At 49.9% G+C, this 24,031-nt stretch overlaps 1 protein-coding gene across 1 annotated transcript in view; it reads right to left on the reverse strand.

Moving 5' to 3' along the window:
- The window catches only part of SLC24A4 (solute carrier family 24 member 4), a 68,640-nt gene that overhangs the window by 22,571 nt on the left and 22,038 nt on the right, over positions 1-24,031 (reverse strand). The window contains exons 10-11 of the mRNA XM_088829704.1: positions 22,818-22,987; positions 19,133-19,325 (exon numbers count right to left, since the gene is read on the reverse strand). Coding sequence (XP_088685830.1) covers positions 19,133-19,325; positions 22,818-22,987 — 363 coding nt within the window. The remainder of the gene's footprint in view (positions 1-19,132; positions 19,326-22,817; positions 22,988-24,031) is intronic.

A 24,031-nucleotide genomic window follows, 5' to 3' on the forward strand; every position in this document is an offset into this window, starting at 1 on the left:
GGTGGTACAGTGGATAGGAATCTGTCTGCCAATGCAGGGCCCATGCAGCAGAGAAGACCCAGTATAGCCAAAAATAAATAATTAAAAAATTATATGGTGGTGATGTTGCACAACTTTGTGAACACTCTAAAAAGAAATTGACTTTTATACTTTGTAAGTATGAATTTTATGGTTGATAAATTACAGGTCAATAAAAAAGAAATTGCGAAGTAGGCTGGCAAAAGCAGTTTTAGCTCTGAATACCTGTGCTTGAATCTTCCTAAGGCACTAAAAACATATTTGCTAAGAAAAAACACCCAGCCTGTTTATGAATCAATAAAATACAGTTAGCTAGAAATCAGCAAATTCATTCTAGATGCTACACCTAGAAAAACGTCTGTTTTCCCAGATCTTCCTCTACATATACCTTTCTGTATTTTGTAATCCTTGCACAAACAGAAGAAAGTTTTCCTGATTAGTTTGTCCAAAATTTCAACCCACATCCCAACTCATCCAGGCTGCCAGAGAAGGAGGGCATCCCCATAAATGACCTAAAACCCTGCATATGAGGGAAGGATTCACTTTGGGGAATTGTAAACCTGGATACTTACAGGCTTAGGGGTGTCTTTGCAGGTATATATACATGCCACAGCAGAAGGATAATTTCTTATTTTCACAGGCACCAAATTGCATCTGATGTCAGTTTGCCTAGTATGGATTTCACATCTCGTTTGGACATCTGATCTGGCCCCACTCAGCCAGCAAGCCTCAAGGCCCACAATTGTTTACTAAGAGACAATGCTCCATTAGACCTGTTCTATGGCTATTTTTCAACTGTTGGATGAGACCCATTAGTAGATGGGATTGTGAAATCAATTAAGCGGGTGACATCTAGTATTCCCTTAAAAAGAAAAAAAAGTACTATATATATAGTGAGCTAAATATTACTCTGAAGACTTCTGTTTTCTTTTTATAGATATCCATGTATGTGTGTGTGTGAGCTACTAATATATAGTGAGCTAAATATTACTCTGAAGACTTCTGTTTTCTTTTTATAGATATCCATGTATGTGTGTGTGTGAGCGCACAAGATATTTATTACTGTGGGTCATGGTCCAAGAGTGGAAAACATTCACAGTGATCATGCTATGCCCCTTCCCCCCAGCCCCTACCCCCACCTTCCACTGGTCTTCAGCTTCTCCATTGTTTAATCAGGCATTGTAAGATACCAGACACGGAAATGATTACTGTGGTTTCCAGGAGCAAATGCAAGGCAGGGTGAGCAGGCTTAGGATTGGCTCATTTGAACAATCTCAGGAGGTTCTTGGGGACAGGGCTGTCTCCAGTTATCTGGTACTTGACCATGGGTGATCAGGGTGAGGGAACAGAGCCTCCTGCAGTGAGAGAGCCAGATGGGACCCTGGTTGATCAGCACCAGGAAACAGAGCCTCCTGGCATGTGAGAGCCAGATGGAGGCCGGTGATTCAGAATACTGGGCTCAGGCTTGGTTAGTCTGCATATGAAAAGTGTAATTCTGGATGGGTAGTTTCCTATCTCTAAGAACTGGCTAGCTGGAGTGATGCTCGGTTGTGCTCGGCATTTATTGTTCTTGTCTGCCCAGCATCCATTCCCCCTTACTGGTAACAGCAAGCTAATATTTTTTTTTTTAGGGAACCGACCCTTCATGCCACATCATTGTGGTTTGGAGGGCTGACTCTACTTCCTAGCTCTATGGGTGGGGTGTGCGAGTCAAGCATGGCTAATCGTGCATTCCATAAATACTTAGTGTGTTCATTCTCTGTGCTGGCACTATTCTAGGTTCTGAGAATTTACCAGGGGACAAGTCAACAACCCTTGCCTTTGAATGGCTTACATAGGTTTGGGTTTGAGTGGATAACCCATTTAGAGACCTATGTGTGGATTTTGCTGAGAATCACTGTCTATAATATCCATTATCCCTTCCTCCTTATTAACAGAACCTTATTTTGCTTTGGACAGTAGGTTCCCAGCTAAAAACCTTAATTTCCTAGGCTTCCTGGCAGGAAAGAGCGGCCATGGACAGTTCTGGACAATGAGATGTAAGTAGATGCCTATGTGGTGGGGTTTCCAGAAATGTGACTATCTTCCTGTTAAGAAGAGACAGTTTATTGACACAACTCTTGTCCTTTCTTCTTCCTCCTTGTTCCTGCCTGAAACATGAACATACAAGCCACAGGAGCCACCTGGCAAACTTAAAGACAAAACTCACCTGCTAAGGATGGAAAAAGCAAGAGAGTTCCAGAAAAACATCTATTTCTGCTTTATTGACTATGCCAAAGCCTTTGAATGTGTGGATCACAATAAACTGTGGAAAATTCTGAAAGAGGTGGGAATACCAGATCACCTGACCTGCCTCTTACCTATACGCAGGTCAGGAAGCAACAGTTAGAACTGGACATGGAACAACAGACTGGTTCCAAATAGGAAAAGGAGTACATCAAGGCTGTATATTGTCACCCTGCTTGTTTAACTTATATGCAGAGTACATCATGAGGAACGCTGGGCTGGAAGAAACACAAGCTAGAATCAAGATTGTCAGGAGAAATATCAATAACCTCAGATATGCAGATGACACCACCCTTATGGCAGAAAGTGAAGAGGAACTAAATCTTGATGAAAGTGAAAGAGGAGAGTGAAAATGTTGGCTTAAAGCTCAACATTCTGAAAACTAAGATCATGGCACCTGGTTCCATCACTTCATGGGAAATAGATGGGGAAACAGTGGAAACAGTGGCTGACTTTATTTTTCTGGGCTCCAAAATCACTGCAGATGGTGATTGCAGCCATGAAATTAAAAGACGCTTACTCCTTGGAAGGAAAGTTATGACCAACCTAGATAGCATATTAAAAAGAAGAGACATTACTTTGACAACAAAGGTCTGCTGAGTCAAGGCTATGGTTTTTCCAGTGGTCATGTATGGATGTGAGTGTTGGATTGTAAAGAGAGCTGAGCACCAAAGAATTGCTGCTTTTGAAGTGTGGTGTTGGAGAAGACTCTTGAGAGTCCCTTGTACTGCAAGGAGATCCAACCAGTTCATCCTAAAGGAGATCAGTCTTGTGTTCATTGGAAGGACTGATGCTGAAGCTGAAACTCTAATACTTTGGCCACCTCATGTGAAGAGTTGACTCATTGGAAAAGACCCTGATGCTGGGAGGGATTGGGGGCAAGAAGGGGACGACATAGGATGAGGTGGTTGGATGGTATCACTGACTTGATGGACGTGAGTTTGGGTAGACTCCGGGAGTTGGTGATGGACAGGGAGGCCTGGCGTACTGAGATTCGTGGGGTCGCAAAGAGCTGGACACGACTGAGCGACTGAACTGAAGGATGGAGGAACAGAAATGGAACACCGATGGTATAACAGAGCTACAAGACTTCCTAATCTCAGGACTTATTATGTGATTAAAAATAAATCCCTTGAGGTGAAGTCTTTGTCACTTAAATTTTCTGTTACATGCAGCCCAATGCAATCCTCAGTCAGCCAGAGGCACCACTTGTATATACACTGGGTTAACCCAATGGGATGTAAGCCTAGACGGCTGGCGGTCATCTTTGCCAGCTACCTGAGGATGAAGCCAGTGCAGGGGAAAGCCTTGCTGAGAGATGGACAGGGTCTTGTAACCACTTGAGCCCAATGTTAAGCTTTGCCTGAAGGTAGATTCTCCTGGTGAATCTGCCACTGTGGGTCCTTTGGCTTAAACCAACCTGGGTTGGATTTCTCTAACATCAAGCCTAGACTAATTTATGGGGCAAAGCGATAAGAGTTTGGGGGGCTATGGGGTGACAGTGTTTATCCTGAGGGACACTCCTCTGACACACAATGAGCCCCTCCCACACACTGCCAACTGTTGTCCTTCAAGTGCAATGTCAAGGACATCTGAGAGATGCTCACTGTGGACTCTGATGTGCAAACATAAGCAAGAGAAAGAAGAGCTGCTGGTGTTTCTTTCCTTCTTAGATTTCTTTTTTGAAGCAAGAAATCACAATTTAATTATGTGAAGAAAAATCTTTACAAATGAACTCTAACAAAAGAGATGGCTAATCATACTGGTGCAAAAAATTAAGAACAGATGCAGTTGCTAATGAAAAACTTCAAACAAAATAATGTGGACAGTTAACTACATGGAGTGGTTAACTTGTGGTATGAAGGGGTGTGTGCTACTGGACAAAGTAGATATTCGTGGGCCCTAAACTGGGAGTGTTTACACGAGAGCATAGGTCTAAGACCAGTGGGTCTTAAACTGGAATATAAATCAGAATCCCCTGGAGCTAATGATTGGGCAGCTTTGGAGTTGGTGGGGGAGGTGGTTGGAGAATCTGCGTTTGTAACAAGTTCCCTGGTGCTACTGATGATGCTTCTCTGGCTTGAGAAACACCATTCTAGACTGACTCCGTTTAAAAGCTGAGATAATAAAGATAACATAAAATTCACCACCTTTAAAGTGTATGATTAGGTGGTTTCAGTATATTAGAAAGCTATATAATTCCAGAAGATTTTCAGGACCCTGAAAAGAAACCCCATCCCTATTACCAATATTCCCCATTTCTCTTCCTCTCAAGCTCTATGAATGATCTAACCCGTCTCTGTAGATTTGCCTATTCTGGACATTCTATATACCTGGAATCATAATATGTGACCTTTCATGCCTGGCTTCTTTCACTTAGCAGAATGTTTTCAAAGTTCATCCGTGTTGTAGCATGAACAGTGTCTCATTCCCTTTTATGGCCAAATAATATTCCATTATATGAATATATTATATTTTGTTTAACCTGTTCATCACTTGGATATTTGGATTATTTCTACTTTTAAGCTACTATGAATAATACTCTTATGAATATGTATGTACAAGCTTTTCTGTGGACATGTTTTCATTTCTCTTGCATATATAACTAGGAGTTATAACCAGAATTGATGCACCATACAGTATGGTGCAGTATGGACATGAGTTTGAGCAAACTATGGGGAGATTGTGAAGGACAGGGAAGCCTGGCATGCTACATCCACTGAGTCGCGAAGAATTAGGACACAACTGAATGACCGAACAACAGTGACTTTACATTTAACCTTCTGAGAGCCTACCAGCCTGGCTTCCAAGATGCTGCACCATTTTACCTTCCCATCAGCAGTATGTGAGGTTTCCAGTATACCCCCATCCTTGCCAACACATTAGTGTTCTCTCTTAATTATAGCCATTCTACTGAGGGATGAGTGGTATCACACCGTGGTTTTGATTAGCATTCCCCTGATGACTAGTAATGGTGAGCATCTTTCATGATTTATTGGCTATTTATAAATCTTGGGAGAACTGTTGACTCAAACCCTTTGCCCATTTTAAAGGCTGGGTTGTCTTTTTACTGTTGCGTTCTAAGAGTTCTGTAGTTCTATATATAGAACTATATATTCCAGATACTAGATCCCTATCAGAAATATAATTTACAAATATTTTCTCCCATTCCAGGAGTTTTTTCCACTTACTTCATAGATCCCATAAATCCCATAAGGTTTTAATTTTGATGAAGCCTGTTTTTTAACTTTCATTTTTTGGCTACTTCTGCTTTTGATATATATAAGAAACCATGGTCACAAATATGTACACCTATGTCTTCTAAGAGTTTCATATTTTTAGCTACTACATTTAAGTCTGTCTCATATTCAGCTTCATATGTGGTGTGAATTAAGGGCCCAACTTCTTTTTAAAAAATATGGCTATCTAGTTTTCCTAGCACCATTTGTTAAGAAGATTATTCCTTCCCCCATTGAATTGTTTTGGCACCCTTACCAAGAATTATTGACCTTAAAGTTCTTTTTCTTTTAATGCTCAGTTGTGTCCAACTCTTTGTGACCCCACGACTGTAGCCCGCCAGGCTCCTCTGTCCATGGGATATTTTAAGCAAGAATACCAGAGTAGATTGCTATTTCCTCCTCCAGGGGATCTTCCCGACCCAGGCTTTGAACACATGTCTCCTGCATCTCCTGCAATATCTGGGCATATTTCTGAACTCTCAGAGGTGAGAGGTGTCTTGTTTCTAATCTTAGGGGGAAAGTTTTGTGTCTTTCACCACTAAGTGTGACATTAATTTGGGGGTTTTTGTAGATGCCCTTTATCAGATTGAGGAAATACACTCTATTCCTAGCCTAAGTATTTTTTTTCGCCCATTAAGAAAGGGTGTTGGATTTTGACCAATGCTTTTTCTGTGTCTGTTGAGATGATTGTGCAATTTTTTGGCCTTTATTCTAATAATACTGAGTGTCTTACTGTTTTTCACGTGTTGAACCAACCTTGCATTCCCAAGATAAATCTCACTTGGTTAACTGTTTATAAAGAGGAAACCCAAGTCCCATGAAGGTTAATGAACTGCCCAAATCTCACAGAAAATCAGCGGCAGAGCCACAAACAGAGCTGGCATCCTCAACCAGTGACCTCTGAGCTGGTCCTTGTCAGGAGGTAAGGGGATGCAGCTGAGGGTGGAACATTGTCCTGGGCGGGTTAATGAACAGTCCCGTCACCATTATTCAACATTTGTGTTGTGCCTAACACATTTCGGAGGCGGTTTTCACAAACACTATTTTTCATATCAACTTGGGGGAGGTATTCTCCCCATTTCATAGGTAAGGTTTGGTGAAGTTCAGCGACTTAACCATCACAAGCTCAGAAGCAGTACCGAGACTTGAATGCAGGGTTAGAGCCTAAATCTTGAGTCCTCTGTACTACACTGCTTGCCTGCCATTTGAGTCCCATGATTTCAAAGCCTGTGAAAGTCCTTTTGCTGCCCACTGGTGGACAGCATCATCAACTGTCAGATTAGAGCCTTATACCTTGAGCTCATGGCTGTGATCTAAACAGAAAAATCCTCTTAAGTAGGGGAACCATTAAAGTTTTCTTATTCCTTGGGAGTGAATGAATCTTACCGTCAATTTTTAGTTACTTTTAATACATTTTTGTTTTATCCTTAAACTTACCATTAAACTGATTGCTCTCTGAGGGGCATAGAAACTTCATGGTTAATGACAGCTAGATTGTCAGGTTCAGACTCCAGTTCTGGCATATTCTACCTCTGTGACCTTAGCAAAGTATTTAGCCTCTGGGCATCTCAGTCTCCTAAACTGGGAAATGGGGATAACAACGCTCTTACCACACAGTGCTATTGTGAGACTAAAATGAGCCAACACATAAGATGCATTTAGCTCACACTTGGTGCAGAGTATGCACTAAATTTTAGCTTTTGTTGATAATAATGATTAATTAGGTTCCACTTACTGAGTACCTACCACTGTCAAGCACTGGGTTGGGTGCTTTTATGGAAACTAAAACAGGTTTAAGACCCTGACGCTGGGAAAGATTGAAGCGGGAGGAGAAGGGGACAACAGAGGATGAGATGGTTGGATGGCATCACTCACTCAATGGGCAAGAGTTTGAGTAAACTCCAGGAGTTGGTGATGGACAAGGGAGGCCTGGTGTGCTGCAGTCCATGGGGTCGCAAAGAGACACCACTGAGCGACTGAACTGAACTGAAAACAGGTTTCAAGAAGTAAGCTGTCTAGCCCAAGGTCACATAGCTAGGAAGTGGCAGACCCAGAAGTCCGATACGAAAGCCTCTTAATGACACCACGTTGAACTCTGGAGCATGGGTTTTGCGCCTAAGGGCACTAGAGAGACGAGGTGGGGACCCTGTGGGAAGTAGGTAAGATCAGGGTTGTCACTCAGCTGAGCTGCCGAGCTGAGGTTTGGGAGGAAAGGGAAGTCAGAAGGGGAGCATGTGAGGGAAAACAAGGGCTTCAGCGAGGTCAGAGGCAGGGCCTGCCGGGGGCTGATACGGAGACATGGGCAGTCAGGCCTGAGCGCACAGGGACCAAAGGCCCAGTAAGAGACGCCCTGGCAGCCCAGAGTGGAGCCTGGAGAGCTCGTGGGGGGCTGTGAAAGGCCGTCCCCAGGGAGGCAGCCTTGGATTGGTCTCCCCCTCTCACCACAGCCTCGTACCATGGTTCCGCCTCTGGGACCCTGTTCATGCTTCCCCAAGAAGTGTTCCTCCTCTTGGAAAGGGGGAGAGACCACACATGCAGGCCAGGACCCCCCGGTCAACACAGAAGCCAGGCCCAGAGTTCCCTCAGCGGGCGCAGACCCCAAGGACCCACACCCCAGCTCTGCATCCATGCCTGCAGCCCCCACCAAGGCCAGCTTCTGGACTGGATGTCAGTGGGTCCCAGAGCTGAGGTCGGTGAGTCACCTCTCTTGTTCTAAAGATGACCCCAAGCTACGGCCAGCTCTGCACTCCACTGCAGGAACCTCAAAGCTTGGGGCTAAAGAGCTGTCTGTCCTCCGTCACTCGTGACTGTGTAACAGTGGGTGGACCTTCAACCTCTCTGAGCCACCCCGTCCTCAGCTGTGACGTGATAACTTCCCCCATCTCATCCACCCCAAGGATCTACGGGGAAACAAAAGAAAGGCAAGAAGTACGAAGCTGACCATCCTGCCTCTGAAGGTGGCACCTTGAGTCTGGAGGCCCTGGGGAGTGAAATAAGAGTCAGGAACGCTTGCTGGTCCTCCTCCCAGTGGCAGGCCCTCTCACCTTAAACATCCAGCAAACATCCAGGGCGGGGCTGTCGGTTCCCAGTGCTTACAAACCACAGCTGCCTCCTCCCCTTCCTTCCTGCCGTCCCTGTATTCCAAAGCACACACTCCAGCCTGGCAGAGGGCCCTCCTGGCCAAAGTCAACACTGGGACCAGGCCGAGGACAGCCCTCAGGGGTCAGGCAGACCTGGGGTACCAGCCCTGCCTGAGGCCCTTATTAACCTGTGTGCAGTTACCTGGGAAATGGGGACCACGCCAGACACGCAAGCAGGGCTGTGTGCAGACTCTAAGCATCAAATATAAGGTGTGTATGGCCCAAGCTCCATGAAGAACATGTCTGCCAAGCTATAGGTCAGGGCCCAGCCCCCTCCTCTCCCTCACTATGTGAATGGAAGCCACATGAGCCCCTCATCAGGTCTGCTCTGGTCTAAGTCATCAGCAAAGATTAGTTTCACTGCTTTTTTCCAGGCGCCCCTGCAGCTCCCTTGGGAGTGGACATGCTGAGCCGGCCCTCAGCAGCCCCCACGCCAACCTCCTCCTAGTGTGTCCATAGAGCACTTCCCAGACTCCCTTGCAGTTGAAGTTCTAGACTCCAATTGGGCTCCTTATTTTGAAAAACAGACTGAGGAGGGGCTGGGCCACCTTTCTGCTGCTTTTGACGCACTGCTGTGAAGCAGGACTCTGGGGATGATGTTTTGGCTATAGCAGCACATTCCTGCCCAGGAGCTAGCTGAGTGGGCACCAGGGATGCCTTCTCAGGCCTGGTGGCAGCTGCTGGTGGTAGTACAGCTGTGGCAGTGGCCTCCCAGTCCCTGGGTCATGACTCTGACAGTGAGTTCTTGAACATTTCACACACCCCAGACCCCCACCTCCTTGATTCTGGGAGAGGTGGTGGTAGCCGGTTCAGTGGGAGTCATTGCTGGTACCCAGCCTGGAGTGTCCTTCCCACCACTGCATAAGGAACCCACCTAGTAGGTCTATCAATTTCTATTTCTCCCACATCAGTGATCAGCATCCATTATCTCCTGATAACGCCCGAGGCACGTGTCATAGACCTACAAGGGGTGCGGGCGTGTGTACTCAGCATCTCTTCTCTCCAAGCAACCCTCCCAGGGGCCACCAAAGCCATGCTGGCCAGCATGGCTACTGACCAGGGGTGGACCCCTAACCTCTGGGCTGATAGCATTCTCCCTCTTAGGACTCTGGAATTCAGACGCAACACTAGGCAACCAAGTGAGGGAGGCAGGAAATAGCAGAAGTCAGTCTGCGGCCCGTGGGAGGCCACGGTCTGCCATGGGCACTGACAGTGGATTTGAGAAAAGCCAGTCTACAGCCAAGGAGCAGAATGAGACAGCCAGGCACGTGAAAGGAAGACAAGAGCCAGGAAGAGCCTCAACATGCATGGAGGAGCTGAGTCCAGCCCTGGGTGAGTCCAACTGTTCGCGGGACCCACAACACACCCCTATATCCTTATGATAACAAAGGTCCCCTTTTATCTCAAAGGAAGCTCATGTGGGCTTCAGTTGCCAGCATCCATAGACACTTCAGGCCCCCAGCACATACCCAGCTCATGACAGGTCCTAAGCCCCTTCACCTCCCACTTCCCAGTTTGGACTGTACTGGTCTGACTGTGGGGTGATCACAGAGTAGATTCCAAGGCAGGTGGCCCAGATGCCTGGCTCCATCTGGTCATTACTGACCCCTGGGCAAGCCCCGACCCCTCAGTTTTCTGCTTTGGAATACAAGAAGGCTGGTCTAAAATTCCCCAGATTGCTTTTAACCATAGTATTCAGAGACCACTCAGAGACCATCTGTTGTTAACCACAGAGAATTCAGAGGAATATTGCTTTCATTTAGATTAAAAACAACCCCCCAAAAAGCTCTCTTTCTCTATTATGCGTTAGCAGCTGTTTTTATAAACCACTTATCACCAGAAAGCAGAAATAATCCACCTGTTCATCCACTGATGGAGAAATGTGGTACATCCATACAGTGGACTATTATTCAGTCATGAAAAAGAAATGAAGGACCAACACATGTCACAATGTGGATGAACCTTGAAAACATGCTAAGAAGCAGACTCTGGGAGACAGTGAAGGACAGGGAAGCCTGGTGTGCTGCAGTCCATGGGGTCGCAAAGAGTCGGACATGACTTAGCAGCTGAACAACAACAAAGAAGGCAGACACAAAGGCCATTTATTAAATGATCCCGTTTATATACAATATCCAGAATAGATCAACCCAAAGAGACAGAGTAGCAGTTGCCAGGAGATGGGCGGGGGACAGAGAATAATTGCTAGCAGGTAGGGGGCTCCTTTGGGGGTGCTAAAGAAAACCGATTGTGGTAGTGGTTGAACAACTTTGTAAGTAGATGAAAAACCACTCAACTGTATACTTCAAAGGTGTGACTATTACGGTAAGTTACACTTCAATAAAGCTGTTATATTAAGAAATTACAGTGCTCAGCCAGTGTTTGTTCTAATTAGGTGTGAGCTGACACCTCAGGGCTCCCAGTGACTGACAAGGCCACTTCTTTGAAATCCTGACCTTAACTGACGAGACAGTGTACCAACTGTGTGATTCCTCTGGCGGCTCCCACAACCCAGGCAAGAACAAATTATTTTTACCATGAAGTGCCATGTGTCTCTGGGGGCCTGGAGCAGACAGAAATTGGGTGTGGAATTTCACATGTACGTGAGCCCATGGCACCAGCAGCTTCTCCTCTGTGTTCCCAGCTATGTCAAGCAGCTGAGAGGAAAGAGCAGGGCAGAGTTTTCTAGAGCTCCATTTCTGCAGTCCCCCTTACTGGGCTCAGAGAGACTAATCAGACCCCTCTTCTTCCAGCCAGCATGGCTCTCTAGTTCTGTGTAGGACAGAGGAAGAGATGGGGGTGGGGTGGGGAGAAGACCTCCTAGAAACTTCCCGAAATCTTCATATGGCTTGTGCTGAGTTTTCTGATGAAGAAAATGTTTAGCTGTGTCATGAAGAGAGCATGCCGGGTCCCCAAAGGCCTATAATTCAACTCAATTTAACATGGTTTCTTAACACAGACAAGTTCCTTGGCACCTATGTACCAGCTAGAAGACATCATGGACAGAGACAAACATTTTCTTAAAGATTCCACAGGAAGAATGCAGAAGAATCCACTGGTTGGCAACAGTATTGTCCCTTAAGCACACCTGGGGTGAGAATGCCAGTGTGGGCGCTGTCCCTTCTTCCTGTGTGATGGTGGACAACAAAACCTCTCTAAGCCTCAGCTTCTTCACCTGGGAAATGGGGATAACAACAGTACCCACCCTCCAGGGTGTCCTGAGGACTTAATGAGTGCGTCTGTGTGAACCACCCTGCCCAGTCCATAGGAAGCACTCAGTAAACTTTACCTCCTGTTACCATTTAAGGGCTTTCCTGGTGGCTCAAATGGTAAAGAATCTGCCTGCAATGCAGGAGATCTGGGTTCGATCCCCGGGTCAGGAAGATCCCCTGGAGAAGGAAATATCTACTCCAGTATTCTTGACTGGAAAATTCCATGGACAGAGGAACCTGGTGTGTTACAGTCCATGGAGTCACAAAGAGTTGGACATGACTGAATGACTAACAGTTCAAGAACCTCCAAGGGCCTAGATTTCTGCTCCTGACTGGACCAGCCCGGGATGGCGTTTGTAGATCAGGAGACTCAGGGTGGAAGGGTGGCTCCCCACATAATAGCTGTGTGACCTGGGAAGTCTCATAGCCTCTTGGAGCCTCAGTTTCCCTCTCTGTAAAATGGGGATAATCGTAATGCCTTCTTCTCAAGATAGCTGCAAGGATGGAATGAAAATGCACGGTACAAAGAGTCAGTGGTTAGCCTGGGCCACCCAGGTTGGAAACCCTTGTTTTCCACTTAGTAGCTGGTGACTGTGGGCAAGGCACTGAACCTCTCTGTGCTTTCCTTTCTTTCTCCATAAATTGGAGATGATCATTGTCCCCACCTCGTGTTGTCGTGAGGATTAAACGAGGGAACACATGTAAAGCTCTTAGAAAAGGACATGGCACACAGAAGCTCCAGAAGAGCCCCGTAAGAATTCCCTATTCTCCATTCAGTGCCCGACACACAACAAGACCCCAGTAGATGCAGCCTCTTATAATAATGATGGACACAAGGGCCAGCATCCCGGACACAAGATGTGATTTCCTTACCCTTATGGGGGCAGGAGGAGTCCAGTTGGAGGGCAAGGGTGTGGCCCATGGGGCAGGAGAATGTCCCATCAGCCACAAACAGTATGTATTAAGGGTTCTCCCCTGCCAGTCTGGGGCTCAGGGTCACTGGCTGGCCACTGCAGGGCAATGCCTTCACTGCAGACCACAGTTCCCATGGGAGAAAGAGTTCCTTCCCCTTCTCCTCTCTCCCAGCCAACAGCTGGCCCAGGAGGCCCAATTACCAGCCTCTGTGGCCTGAAGTGGGGAGAGCACAGCTGCACCGGGTGTAGATGTAAATCCAGCCATCAGACCGGGTGGGCACCTGAGCCAGGCTGCGGCTGGGTGCCCTTGGGGTCTGGTCTACAAGCCCAGTGACACATCATGTGGGTGGGCAGAACCTGGGGGCCATGGGCTGGCATTTCCACTACCCACACCCTTCAGCTGTGTGGTGAGGGCAGGAGATGATACATAAAATGTATTGTGCAATCATCTGCTTAGATTTAACCCGCATGCCTAGAAGCTCCCAGAGTCCATGGGTGTCCTGTTTCTACCTGGATCACCAAGGCCCACAAGAGTCTGGTACCCAAATATTTACTGACTGAAATAATCATCTTGTCTGCAAAGTACCTGAAGCCCAGTGCCCGGCACAAAACAGGTGGATAGCATAGTAGATACCAGTTCTCTCTTCCTGACTCTGGGAATTACCATGGTGCCAGACCTCCAGAGATTCTGACACCCATGAACTTTCTAGAACATTGTTTATGGTCCAAGCAGGAGAGAGCGTGAGAAGTTGGGTGTAACAGAAACCATGTGATTAAAGCATGTTGTCATCCCAGGTGGCCCTAGTGATAAAGAACCTACCTACCAATGCAGGAGACATAATAGACAGAGGTTTGATCTCTGGGTCAGGGAAATCCCTTGCAGTAGGAAATGTCAACCCATTCCAGTATTCTTGCTTGGAGAATCCCATGGACAGAGGAGCTTGGTGGGCCACAATCCATGGGGTCGCAAAGAGTTGGACATGACTGAAGCGACTTAACATGCACACCCATCATCCAAACGAACACTTACTGAGCACCCGTGTGTCACACAATACACAGAAGGGGTGCATGAAGACCTGTGTGCTGCTTACAGAGGATGCCTTCATCCCATTTTGCGGATGAGGAACTGAGGTTTAGGAGACGAAACAGCTTGCCCAGAGTCACATAGCTGGTGAGTAGTAAAATGAAGATTCCAACCCAGGACTCCTAGCCTCCAGCACCTGCCTCCCAGCCTGTCCCCAATCACACAGAAGAGCTGCACACCAGACAGCAGCCTGGGCTCACTCCTTGATACCTGCAGCCACGCTGGTTCTTTTTTTTTTTTTTCTGGCTCCAGACAATCAAACTAACATTTATTGAGCAGCCCGTCCCTCGGGCCGGCACAGTGCTGGACATGGGATGGCAGGGGCACCCACCCCCAGCCCTGAGAGCTACCGAACCCCAGGAATCGTGTGGCAAGCCCACCAACAAGGGGAAGCCGGACCCCCAGGCGGGCAGCAGAGGTCTCCCCCAGAAAGTAACCATAGGGTGAGGGGGCAGATGCCAGGTCCCCTGGGAAGGATTCGAGGAGGAGGAGGAAGAGGCCAAGTGAAGACAAGGGCTGAGACTGGGAGGGTGAGGCCACAAGCCAAGGGGTGCACAAGGCCACCCGGAGCTGGACGCGGACAGGAAGGACTTTCTCGGAGCCTCCGGAGGGCCTGGCCCTGCCCCGCCTCCATTTCAGAACTGGAAAGGATTAACATCTGTTGCGGTTGTTTTGTTTGGGTGCCCACAGGAGGCTGACCAGGCATGGCCTGTGGCCTGGAAAAGCTGCCACAGGAAGAGATGCCGCAGAGCCAGTGGAGAGGGGGCTGCCTGAGGAGACCGGAGGGATTTCCAGAGGCAAGGGCCGGGTGGAACAGAGGAACCAGCAGGGACGCCCCCACGGAAGGAGGGGTCAGAGCCTCGGGGGGCCCACGCTCGGGGAGGGTGACATGCCGGAACACGGCAAGGGGCAGAAGTCCTGCTGGGGGAGCCCGGGGCCGCGGAGGTTTTGAGGGTGGGCCTGGGTGGCAGGCAATGCTGGCGGCACGTCTGGGTGATGAACTGGACTGCGGCCAGCAGAGGCTTGTGACAGTCACTCCAGGGGAGCGGGTACAGGGCCCGGCTTCATGGAGAAGCGACATGGACACACGACAGGAACTGGCCGACGGCTCAGCCACGGGTGGGAGGGCCAAGAGGACTGCGCGTCCCCACTGCCGGCATCTGAGGGCCGACCACGGGGAACCGGCCACAGGGCTGTGGTCTGGGGGTGGGGGGGCATCACCGATCGGCAGGCCGCCCCCCTCGGTGGCCTGGGTGCCCGGCCAGGAGCCGCAGCCCTGCCGTGAGAGCCCACTAGGTCTGCAGGCCCCGCTGGACCCTCGCCTGCAGCAGCCGCCTGGCGCTCGCCTCCTCTTCCTCCATGGCCCCGGAGTGGGGCCTGGCCCTGCCTTTCCCAGGGGCAGAGGCCCTGGCGCCTGGCCCCATGCCGCCCAGAGCAAGTACCCGGGTGTCCTTATCTTGGCTGCTGGCCCGGAAGGTCAGTTTATCTCTCTTGCCCACATGGTCCAGAGGAAGCCCGCGGCCTGCACGGGCCGCTCGGGCACAGACTGCACAATAGGAAGACGCGTGGGTGTGGGGCCCTGGGCACCGGCCGCCTCGCACGGTCACTCCTCTGCTGGGCACCATACACCCTGGGGTCCCCAGGATGCTCCTACCCAGAGGGCTGCCTCCCAGCGGGCATTGGCCCTGCTGACCTGGTTACCTGTCCGCAGGGCTCTCGGGGGACTTTGTGGGCGGCAGCTGGCAGCCCACGGGGTGGATGCTGCTCTTCCTGGGCTCAGCTTCACCTCCGGCTCCATGAGGATCGGGTGTCCCTGACTCTGATCCACCGTGTGAGTGGCGGGGAGGGCACAGGCTGCGAGGGGGGCCCACCTGCCCACCTGCCGTGGCGCTGTGTCCGCCCAGGGATGACCCTTTCGCTCATCGGGGCGGGTGGGCCCCCCTGCCAAAGCAGCCCCTGATGAGCCCAGGGCAGCGGGCCGGAGCCCAGCCCTCGCTGGTCCTCTGGGCCTCCAGGCGTGGGGACAGCCTCAGAGACGCGGCATCAGGGGGCCAGTCAGCCTGGCTGCCACCATGGGGAAGGCATGCCCCTGGCTGCCTGCAGCCGGCCCAAGGTCAGCTCCCCCAGGCGTCCGCGAAGCAGCGAGGGAAAGGAGCTTGGGGCTGTGCCTTCCCTGGTTTCGGTCTCCCTCCTTCCACAGACACACAGGGACACACAACCACGAAAAGCCTGGATCAAAGGTGGCCTGGGAGCCCAGAGCAACGCACGCATGTGTCACCTGGGGGCTTCCGGGGCCCACTCACTCGGTGGACCCTCACCCTGCTTCTCTGACCAGGCCGGCAGCCGGCTGGCCACGACCACCGCCGGGTCAAAGGTCAGACTCCAGGGCCCCAGCTCCCAGGTCTTGTGCCCGGGACTCAGAGGGCATGGTCTGAGCACCTTCCTGCCCTGTTTATGCTGGTGGCTGATCAGGGCTTTCACTCAGGGGACATCCCTGGGGGTCTGTGAGGAGGCCAGGGTGACCCAGGGTCCTCATTTTTAGCCTCTACCATAGCCTGCTCTACCCAGTCGGAGGGTGGGGGGAGAACCGCGGTCTCAAGCAGTCCAGGGTGTGCCACGCTAGTTCTAAGTGAACCAGAGGGACATAGATCTTCCCCTCTTCCCAGTGCCCCACCCCTTACCCCGCCCCTGGCCCCAGCTTCCTTCCCGGCCCGGTTTGGGGAACACTAGCTCCACCCTCCCCTAAAGCCCCTCAGGGCCTCCCCACGGTCTCAGATCATTGTGTTGCCACAACCAGCTGTTTAGTCACTCAGTCGTGTCCAGCTCTTTGTGACCCCCTGGACTGTAGCCCACCAGGCTCCTCTGTCCATGGGATTTCCCAGGCAAGAATACTGGAGTGCGTTGCCATTTCCTTCTCCAGGGGATCTTCCCAACCTAGGGATCGAACCCATGTCTCCGGCAAGTCTCTTGCACTGCAGGCAGTGTCTTCACCCCTGAGCCACAACCAGAGACGAGCTGAAAAGAGGACGAGGATGAGCGGGTGGACGGATGGCCTGCAGCTGGCTCTGCGGAATCTCTCCCAGGTGCTGTGTCCCACTGCCTGGCTCCACATCCCTGTGAACCCCTGTCCACACTGGCCTCAACTTCCCTTGGCCGCTGGACACACCTAAACAGGCAGCTGCCACACAACCCCGTTCCCCAGCCCCCGCTTCTCACATTGAGGTTAGAGGAGATGGAGAGGAAGTACTTGTGGTTTCCCAGGGCGCCACCTGGAAACACTTCCGCAGGGACACAAAGGGAGCTTCCGCAGGGACACAGGAAGCCCCGGCCCATTCCAGAGGCGAGCCCTGGGCGGAAGCTCTGCTGAGGGCCAGCCCAGGGGAATGTCCCGGAGCCTCTGGCTTGAAGAGGAATGTGGGACCAACTTCAACAGGAAGTTCCCACCCGCCAGGAAAGGCGGAGCTCCCTGGGAAAGGGTTCGTGGGTGCAGAGAACCTGGGAGCGATCTGGTCCCAGACCTTGCAAGAGGACAGCATTCTGAGCTCCTCACTTCAGGAGGTGACCTGCCCAGAGTCCCTGCAGGGAGCTAGACTCGGTTTCCCACAAGCCACTTGTCAAAGGAGCATCAGATTCTGGCACCACGATGAGAGGAGTGGGGTGGTTGGCCCTGGGGACCACCCAATGCAGTCCTGCCAAACTCAAAGCTTCAAGGAAATGGAAAGATGAGTTGCCCTTACATGAGGCTGCCTCCCTTTACAGAATGGCAGCTGCCCCAAAGGGCAGGTCCCTTCCCTGGTTTCCTGCAGAGCCCTGGACAATAACCGGGGTCAGGAGCAGCATCCAGAGGAAGCGGCAGTAGCGGGTGGTGGTAATGATCGTGTCAGGCCCCACACCTGTAAAATGGGGATTCCATCCACCTCCTGGGGCTGGAGAACAGAACCCCCAAAGGGTAGCTTCTCCTCAGTCCGAACCCCCAGCAAGGTAGGCTGTTTCCTGGACTGTGCCTGCATCCTCCTCCCTGGGACCACACTCCCTCGCCTCTCCTCTCCCCAACCCAAGCCATCTCCCAAATCAGGTGCCATCTGTGAGCCTGCTGTTAAACACAGAAATCTTTTTGGAAAAACATCAAGTTTTGGGCTTGAAAATCTTGGAATTCTGCCGCCATTCAGGATGGCAGGACACCAGGAAGAAACCTCCAAGATGGGGCTAAAGAGCTCAGGCCTTTATTCCCCATCATGGACTGCAGAGGAGTATGGCTAAAGATGGAGACAGACTGGGTGTGTCTGGGGATCCTCTCACACACAAATTCCTGAGATCATTCACCTGATGGACATCTACTAAGCACCTACTATGTGTCAGGCTTGGGCACTGGGGATACAACAGTGAGTGAAACAAAGATACCTGGTGGCACGGAGCTGATATTTTAGCCGGGGAGACACACAAGGTAAAAGATATATATACAAGATACTTAAATTAGCGTGGTCAGAGAAGGCCACACCGAGAAGGCGACATTTAAGCAGAAACCCGAGGAAGGTAAGGAAGTGAGTGATACTGGTAGCAGAACAGAGCGCGTTTCAGCAAACGGCAAGTGCAAAGGTCCTGGGCAGGAGCATGCTTGCTACTTTCTGAGAAGGACAGTGAGGAGGCCCGTGTGGCTGGAGCAGAGGTGAGGTCAGCGAGGAGCTGGCAGTCAGATGACACTGGGGCCCATCCAATGAGATGGGAGGACACTCAGGCTTGGGCCAGAGCCACATCTGCTCTAACTTATTTATAGGTAGGAGGTATCGTCAAACACATAAGGTGTAACTGTCTAAAGATCATGTGTGGCTTTAGCATATCCTGTCCCAGCACATATGCAACACATGGGCAAAATGGCCTGCCCACACTGGAAGGGCTGGAGAGTCTGAGCATGTCCATAAAAATAACGTATGCGCTTGTTTTCTCTCACTGCATGAGAAAGCCCAGCTGCCCTGGGCATTTGAGTGTGGTTTCTAGGGGTTACTGGGTCACTTCCCAGGCCTCCACTTGCCCAGCTGTCCCCCACCCCAGGCTCCCCAACCCTGGGCAGTACCTGCTTCCTATAGTGGCTCTAACCCACAGTTCAGCACCGAGGAAGTGTTCATCGAGTGACTTATTGTTAGACCCTGCCCTCCTGGGTCCAGCTCTCCATCCTGAAGACCCAGGCTTGGACCCTCGGAGCCCCCAGCAGTGTGACCCGAGAGCCCTGGCCCCCAGGACTCACCAGGCATGGAGAAGGGGGACAGGAAAGCGGCCTCCACGGGCTCTGGCTCCGGGGGCTGCGGCGGGGGCTCTTGGTCCCGCTGTGGCTCTTCCAGGTTTTCCACGGGCACGTTCCCGTTCTCGATGCTCTCGTGTCTCCCGTTCTGAAGCGGCTTGCTGCTCACGCCGTTGGCTGAGTTGATCAGCCTCTGCCTCTGTATGGACAGGAGGGAAGACAGACACCCAGGCGTGTGACGAAGCTGCACCCTGTTGCTTGGTTCCTCACAGGCAGGTGGCCCTGAAGCATTTCTAGAACAATGCCCCTGGCTTCGGGTTTGCCTGAGAAACGGCTCCAGGACCTTAGAATCCAGCTAAGTTTGCACATTTCCACTCGGACCAGTATCAGCAAGGGGATCGGTCAGAGCCCAGGGTTTCTTCTTAGTGTCAACCTGACAAACTAGGCCATGACACTGGATAAAAGCAATCATTCTGCCTTTCCCAGTGGATGGTCATAAACCACCAGAAGACATTCACAGGAGAGGCTTTGCATAGTTAAAAAATCTTATTTCAGGTATATCATGCAAAAATTGCATTTACATATTGTATAATGGGCCAGTGATGGTTCATATTAAGATGTAGAACATTTCCAGCCTCTCAGACAACTTGCTAAGGGTCTCCTCTCTCCAGAAGTAATTAATGTAACCCCATTCTGACTTTTATACACAACAATTAAGTTTTTCCTGAACTTGAATTTCCTATAAATGGATTCAGAGAGTACATACTATTTTATATTTGGCTTCTCTCACTCAACCTAATATCTGTGAGGTTCATCCATCTTGTTGCATGAATCAGTAGTTCGTTATTTTCCAGGGGTTTATAGTACTCCACGGTGTGAAAAACACACAGTATGTCCTTTGTCACTTGATGGGCATTTGGGTTATTTCCTCTTTTTGGTTATCAGGAAGAATGCCACGACCGTGCCCTTTTGTGGACATATGCACTCATTTCTCTGGGGTATTTATCTAGAAGTGGGATTGTGAGATCGTAAGGTAGGTGCAAGTTGAACCATTTCACACTTGTACCAGAAACGGGTTATAATTTCAGTTGCTTCCCATCCTTGTCAATGCTTGATGTTGTCAGTTCTTCCCATTTTAGTCATTCTGGTGGATGTGCGGTGGAATCTAATTGTGGTTTTAATTTGCATTTCCCTTTTCATTTGAGCATCTTATAGGGTTAGTAGACATTTGGAAGGCTTCTGCTGCCCAAATCTTTCGCCATGTGTAATGGGTGTCCTCTGAACCAATTAGACCTCTTCCCTCCCCTGTTTCCTTATAGCTGTTGACCAAGTCTGCCTTCTTTCCACCCAAGCAGAAGCCAAGTCAGCAGGTTTCTACTAAACTGGAGAAAGGCAGAAACCACATACCAAGAAATTAACAGGTTTCCATGTTTCTGAAAATCTGTTTGCCTTTGCACAGCTCATCTTTATCTGGCTCTCATTAAAAATATTTATGCTTTAGGATTAAAGCCTTGTGGGTAATAATCATCACACATGGACACATATCTCCTTCCCAGTTACATCAGCAGGAAACCAAGAGTCAGTACACATGCCCCCAAGGCAATACTCCATAACTGTGTGCCTAACACTTATCCTTGTGGTTACTGGAAGCAAAAAGATGGGCAAAAAAGTCATTATGACTTAAAATGGAAGCATGTTATTTTTTCCAAAAGAAACAGGAATTGACCATTAACTGGCTTCAAATTGGTTTCAGGCAGGGACTCCTAAATCATGAAGTCTAAGACTGGGTGGAAATCTAAAACTTTTTTTTCCTACAAACATGTCCACAACATTTAGCCACCTAAAAGAGAAAAGTGATCTACATCTGAGACGCATGCCCAGGCATAATATTTTACTACCCAGAAAGGGTTAAATGAAAGGTCTTCCTTATAGTCAAAACAAAACAAACAAACAAAAAACCCTGCAAAGAGCTGTGTTGCAGAGAAGAACCAGTTCTGACTCCATGATGGATCTGTTTGACTTTAACCTTTGAAAAATTACATTTTTCACCTGGAGCCCACTAGGCTCCTCTGTCCATGGGCTTCTGTAGGCAAGAATACTGGAGAGGGTTGCCATGCCTCCTCTCCACCTCGCTCCGGCAAAGGGATCTTCCAACCAGAGTTTCTTATGTCTCCAGCATTAGCAGGTGGGTTCTTTATCACTGGTGCCACCTTTTGTTATTATAATCATACATAATAACATGCTTCAGGGAACCCTGGGCCAGGAAGATCCCCTGGAGAAGGGAATGGGGCCCCTGGAGAAGGGAATGGTCATCAGCTCCAGTATTCTTGCCTGGAGAATTCCATGGGCAGAGGAGCCTGGCAGGCTACAATTCATGGGGTTGCAAAGAGTTGGACACTACTGAGTGACTAATACTTTTCAGGGAACCCTGACCCTCTTCCTGAAGAGATTAACACATTCTCTCCCTAAAGGCCTGCCTCAGGGGAGCCTGCCCCTTTGATTAAGACATCACCCCTCTTCCCCAGGTTGGCCAGTCCAGGAGATTTCTGCAAGATAAAGGTCTTTATCTACTCAACTACCCCCTCCCCACCTCTGTCCTATTGAAACATTAGTCTGCCATCTTCTCAATCACTTGCTTTCCAAATAATGTCCTAGTCATTGCTTCAACACCTAATCTCTCAGTTAATTGGCCTGTCCTGTGGTGAACAGACCAAGTTTGGACTGAGCAACAGCTGTGCAAGGACAGACTTTTAAGCAGGTGGGGCGTGACTCAGTAGGAGTATGAATGGTAGCAGTGGGAACGGGGTCATGACTCTAGCTTTATGGGAATCAAGAGAGAATTATCCTTGGAAAAAGAAGATCTGCAGCTACCTTGAGGTTGCATTAAAAGAGACATAAGTTATAACACTGGTAGCTCAGCTGGTAAAGAATCTGCCTGCAATGCAGGAGACCCTGGTTGGAGTCCTGGGTTGCAAAGATCCGCTAGAGAAGGGATAGGCTACCCACTCCAGTATTCTTGGGCTTCCCTGATGGCTCAGATGGTAAAGAATCTGCCTGCAATGTGGGAGACCTGGATTCGATCCCTGGGTTGGGAAGATCCCCTGGAGAAGGGAGCAGCCACTCACTCCGGTATTCTGGCCTGGAGAATTCCATGAACTATATAGTCCATGGGGTTGGAAAGAGTTGGAAACAATTGAACGACTTGGGCTTTCACTTCACTTTCCGTTATAATAAAGGAGGTAATGGATCCACATGCTGAGAAAGATAAACCAGAAGGCTTCTATAGTCTTTCAGTTTTCTTCTAGAGTTGCTCTATCCATAGAGAATAGGTGTGTATTCTTTTTTTTTTTTTTTTGCCCTGAGTAACATTTAAAAAAAAATCTGTACTTCAGACCAGTCTTTCTCCAATTAGTCTTTCTCTAGTACTTGACAAAATATTTAGTGGAACGTGGCAGACATGGTATTTGATTGCTACCTGCCTTAAACTCCTTCCTGATAGGATCATTTGCTGCCTGTGGGTGCTGTCTGGGCTTCCTTGCTTCAACAGGTGTGGTGATAAACACCAGCCCGGCAGAGGACACTTCAGGCCCAATGCCAGGAAATGTCCTGACAAGCCAGAGCTTCCTGCAGTGCTGGAACCCACCCAAGGCCTCAGGTTCACATGGTCTCACGGGCCTTGAAGGAAACTTACCTCATTTATTATGATCCTGCTGGCCATCCGCAGACGAGTCCTGGGCCCAAATTTATTGGTGATCATTACGCGTAAGCCTGCCTCTGGGAAGGTGAACTTGGGAGGGCTGGAGCTCATGACCTCGTCCACCATCACCACTGGGTTTTTGTTGTACTGCGGCTCCTCCTTCACTATATTGAACACAAAGCCATGATTAGTGCTGAGAACCCCCAGGGCAAAACCCCAGGGCTGGGGTGACTGACATCCCCCCGAGGTGCAGACTTCTTGGGCTGTGGTCTCAGCAGCTGGTAGCCACATGGGAGCCTGGCTGCAGATCCTCCCATTAGTAGAGCGACCCACCAGGGTCTGAACCACCCACAAGTATTGAACAGATCCCCAGGGTCCCCCTGTTACAGGACCGTATACACATCTCTAGGGCTAGTCCCTCCGCTGAGTGATGACCCTCTCTTCTGGGGCCCAGCCTTGGCTAAATGCAAGGGTCTTTCAGTTCCTCGCCTAAGCCTCACGGGGCAGCCCCCCTACAAAGTGAACTGGACCCCTGCCACCTCTCACCAACGACTCTGAGGGGGACCTTTCTTCCCCACCATTTACAGAGGCTCAGACTAAACACATGGACAAGGGCCCCCTAAAGGGAAAATGCTGGGACGTAACAGAGAGCACTGGTTCTAAGCTTCCTGTGAAGCTACCTGCTCTGTCTTAGAGGAACCATCTCCACCTGGCACACTATGCTTCCAAATTTGTTCTCCATGAGGCGGTAGGAGCGAGGTCAAAGATCTGACTCACAGGCCCTGACGAGGCAGCTGAGACCCAGGAGAGGAGCCCGTTTGTGAGGGGTGCACAGTGAGCTGCTGGCCAAGACCAGTGTCTCCAGTGAAATTAGCACCCTCCAGCAGGGAGGCCACTCTCTCTGACCCTTTGCTTCCACTCATGAGGCTGAAGAACAAATCTCCTTGGACCCTGGACCTTCCCCACCACCTGTAGGAACATGTTCTGGGCTGGAGTCCCTGGGGGGCTTGACAGTTAACTCCAGAGCCCAGGAGGGTCCAGAAATAGAAACACTCCTGAACACAGCACAAAGAAGCAGGGGAGCCTTTCCCCTCTGAGGGGCTGCCAAAGCAGGTATGCCCGTCCCTCTCCACTGGTCACCAGCTCCTGATGAGTGTCCTTCCTGGATAACAGGGTAACTAGGAGCAGTCAGAGCAAACCTGCATGAG

This window comes from Moschus berezovskii, chromosome 21, assembly GCF_049115385.1.
Source record: "Moschus berezovskii isolate FMDL1 chromosome 21, NW_MosBer_1.0, whole genome shotgun sequence".
In the NCBI taxonomy this organism is placed as follows: Eukaryota; Metazoa; Chordata; class Mammalia; order Artiodactyla; family Moschidae; genus Moschus; species Moschus berezovskii.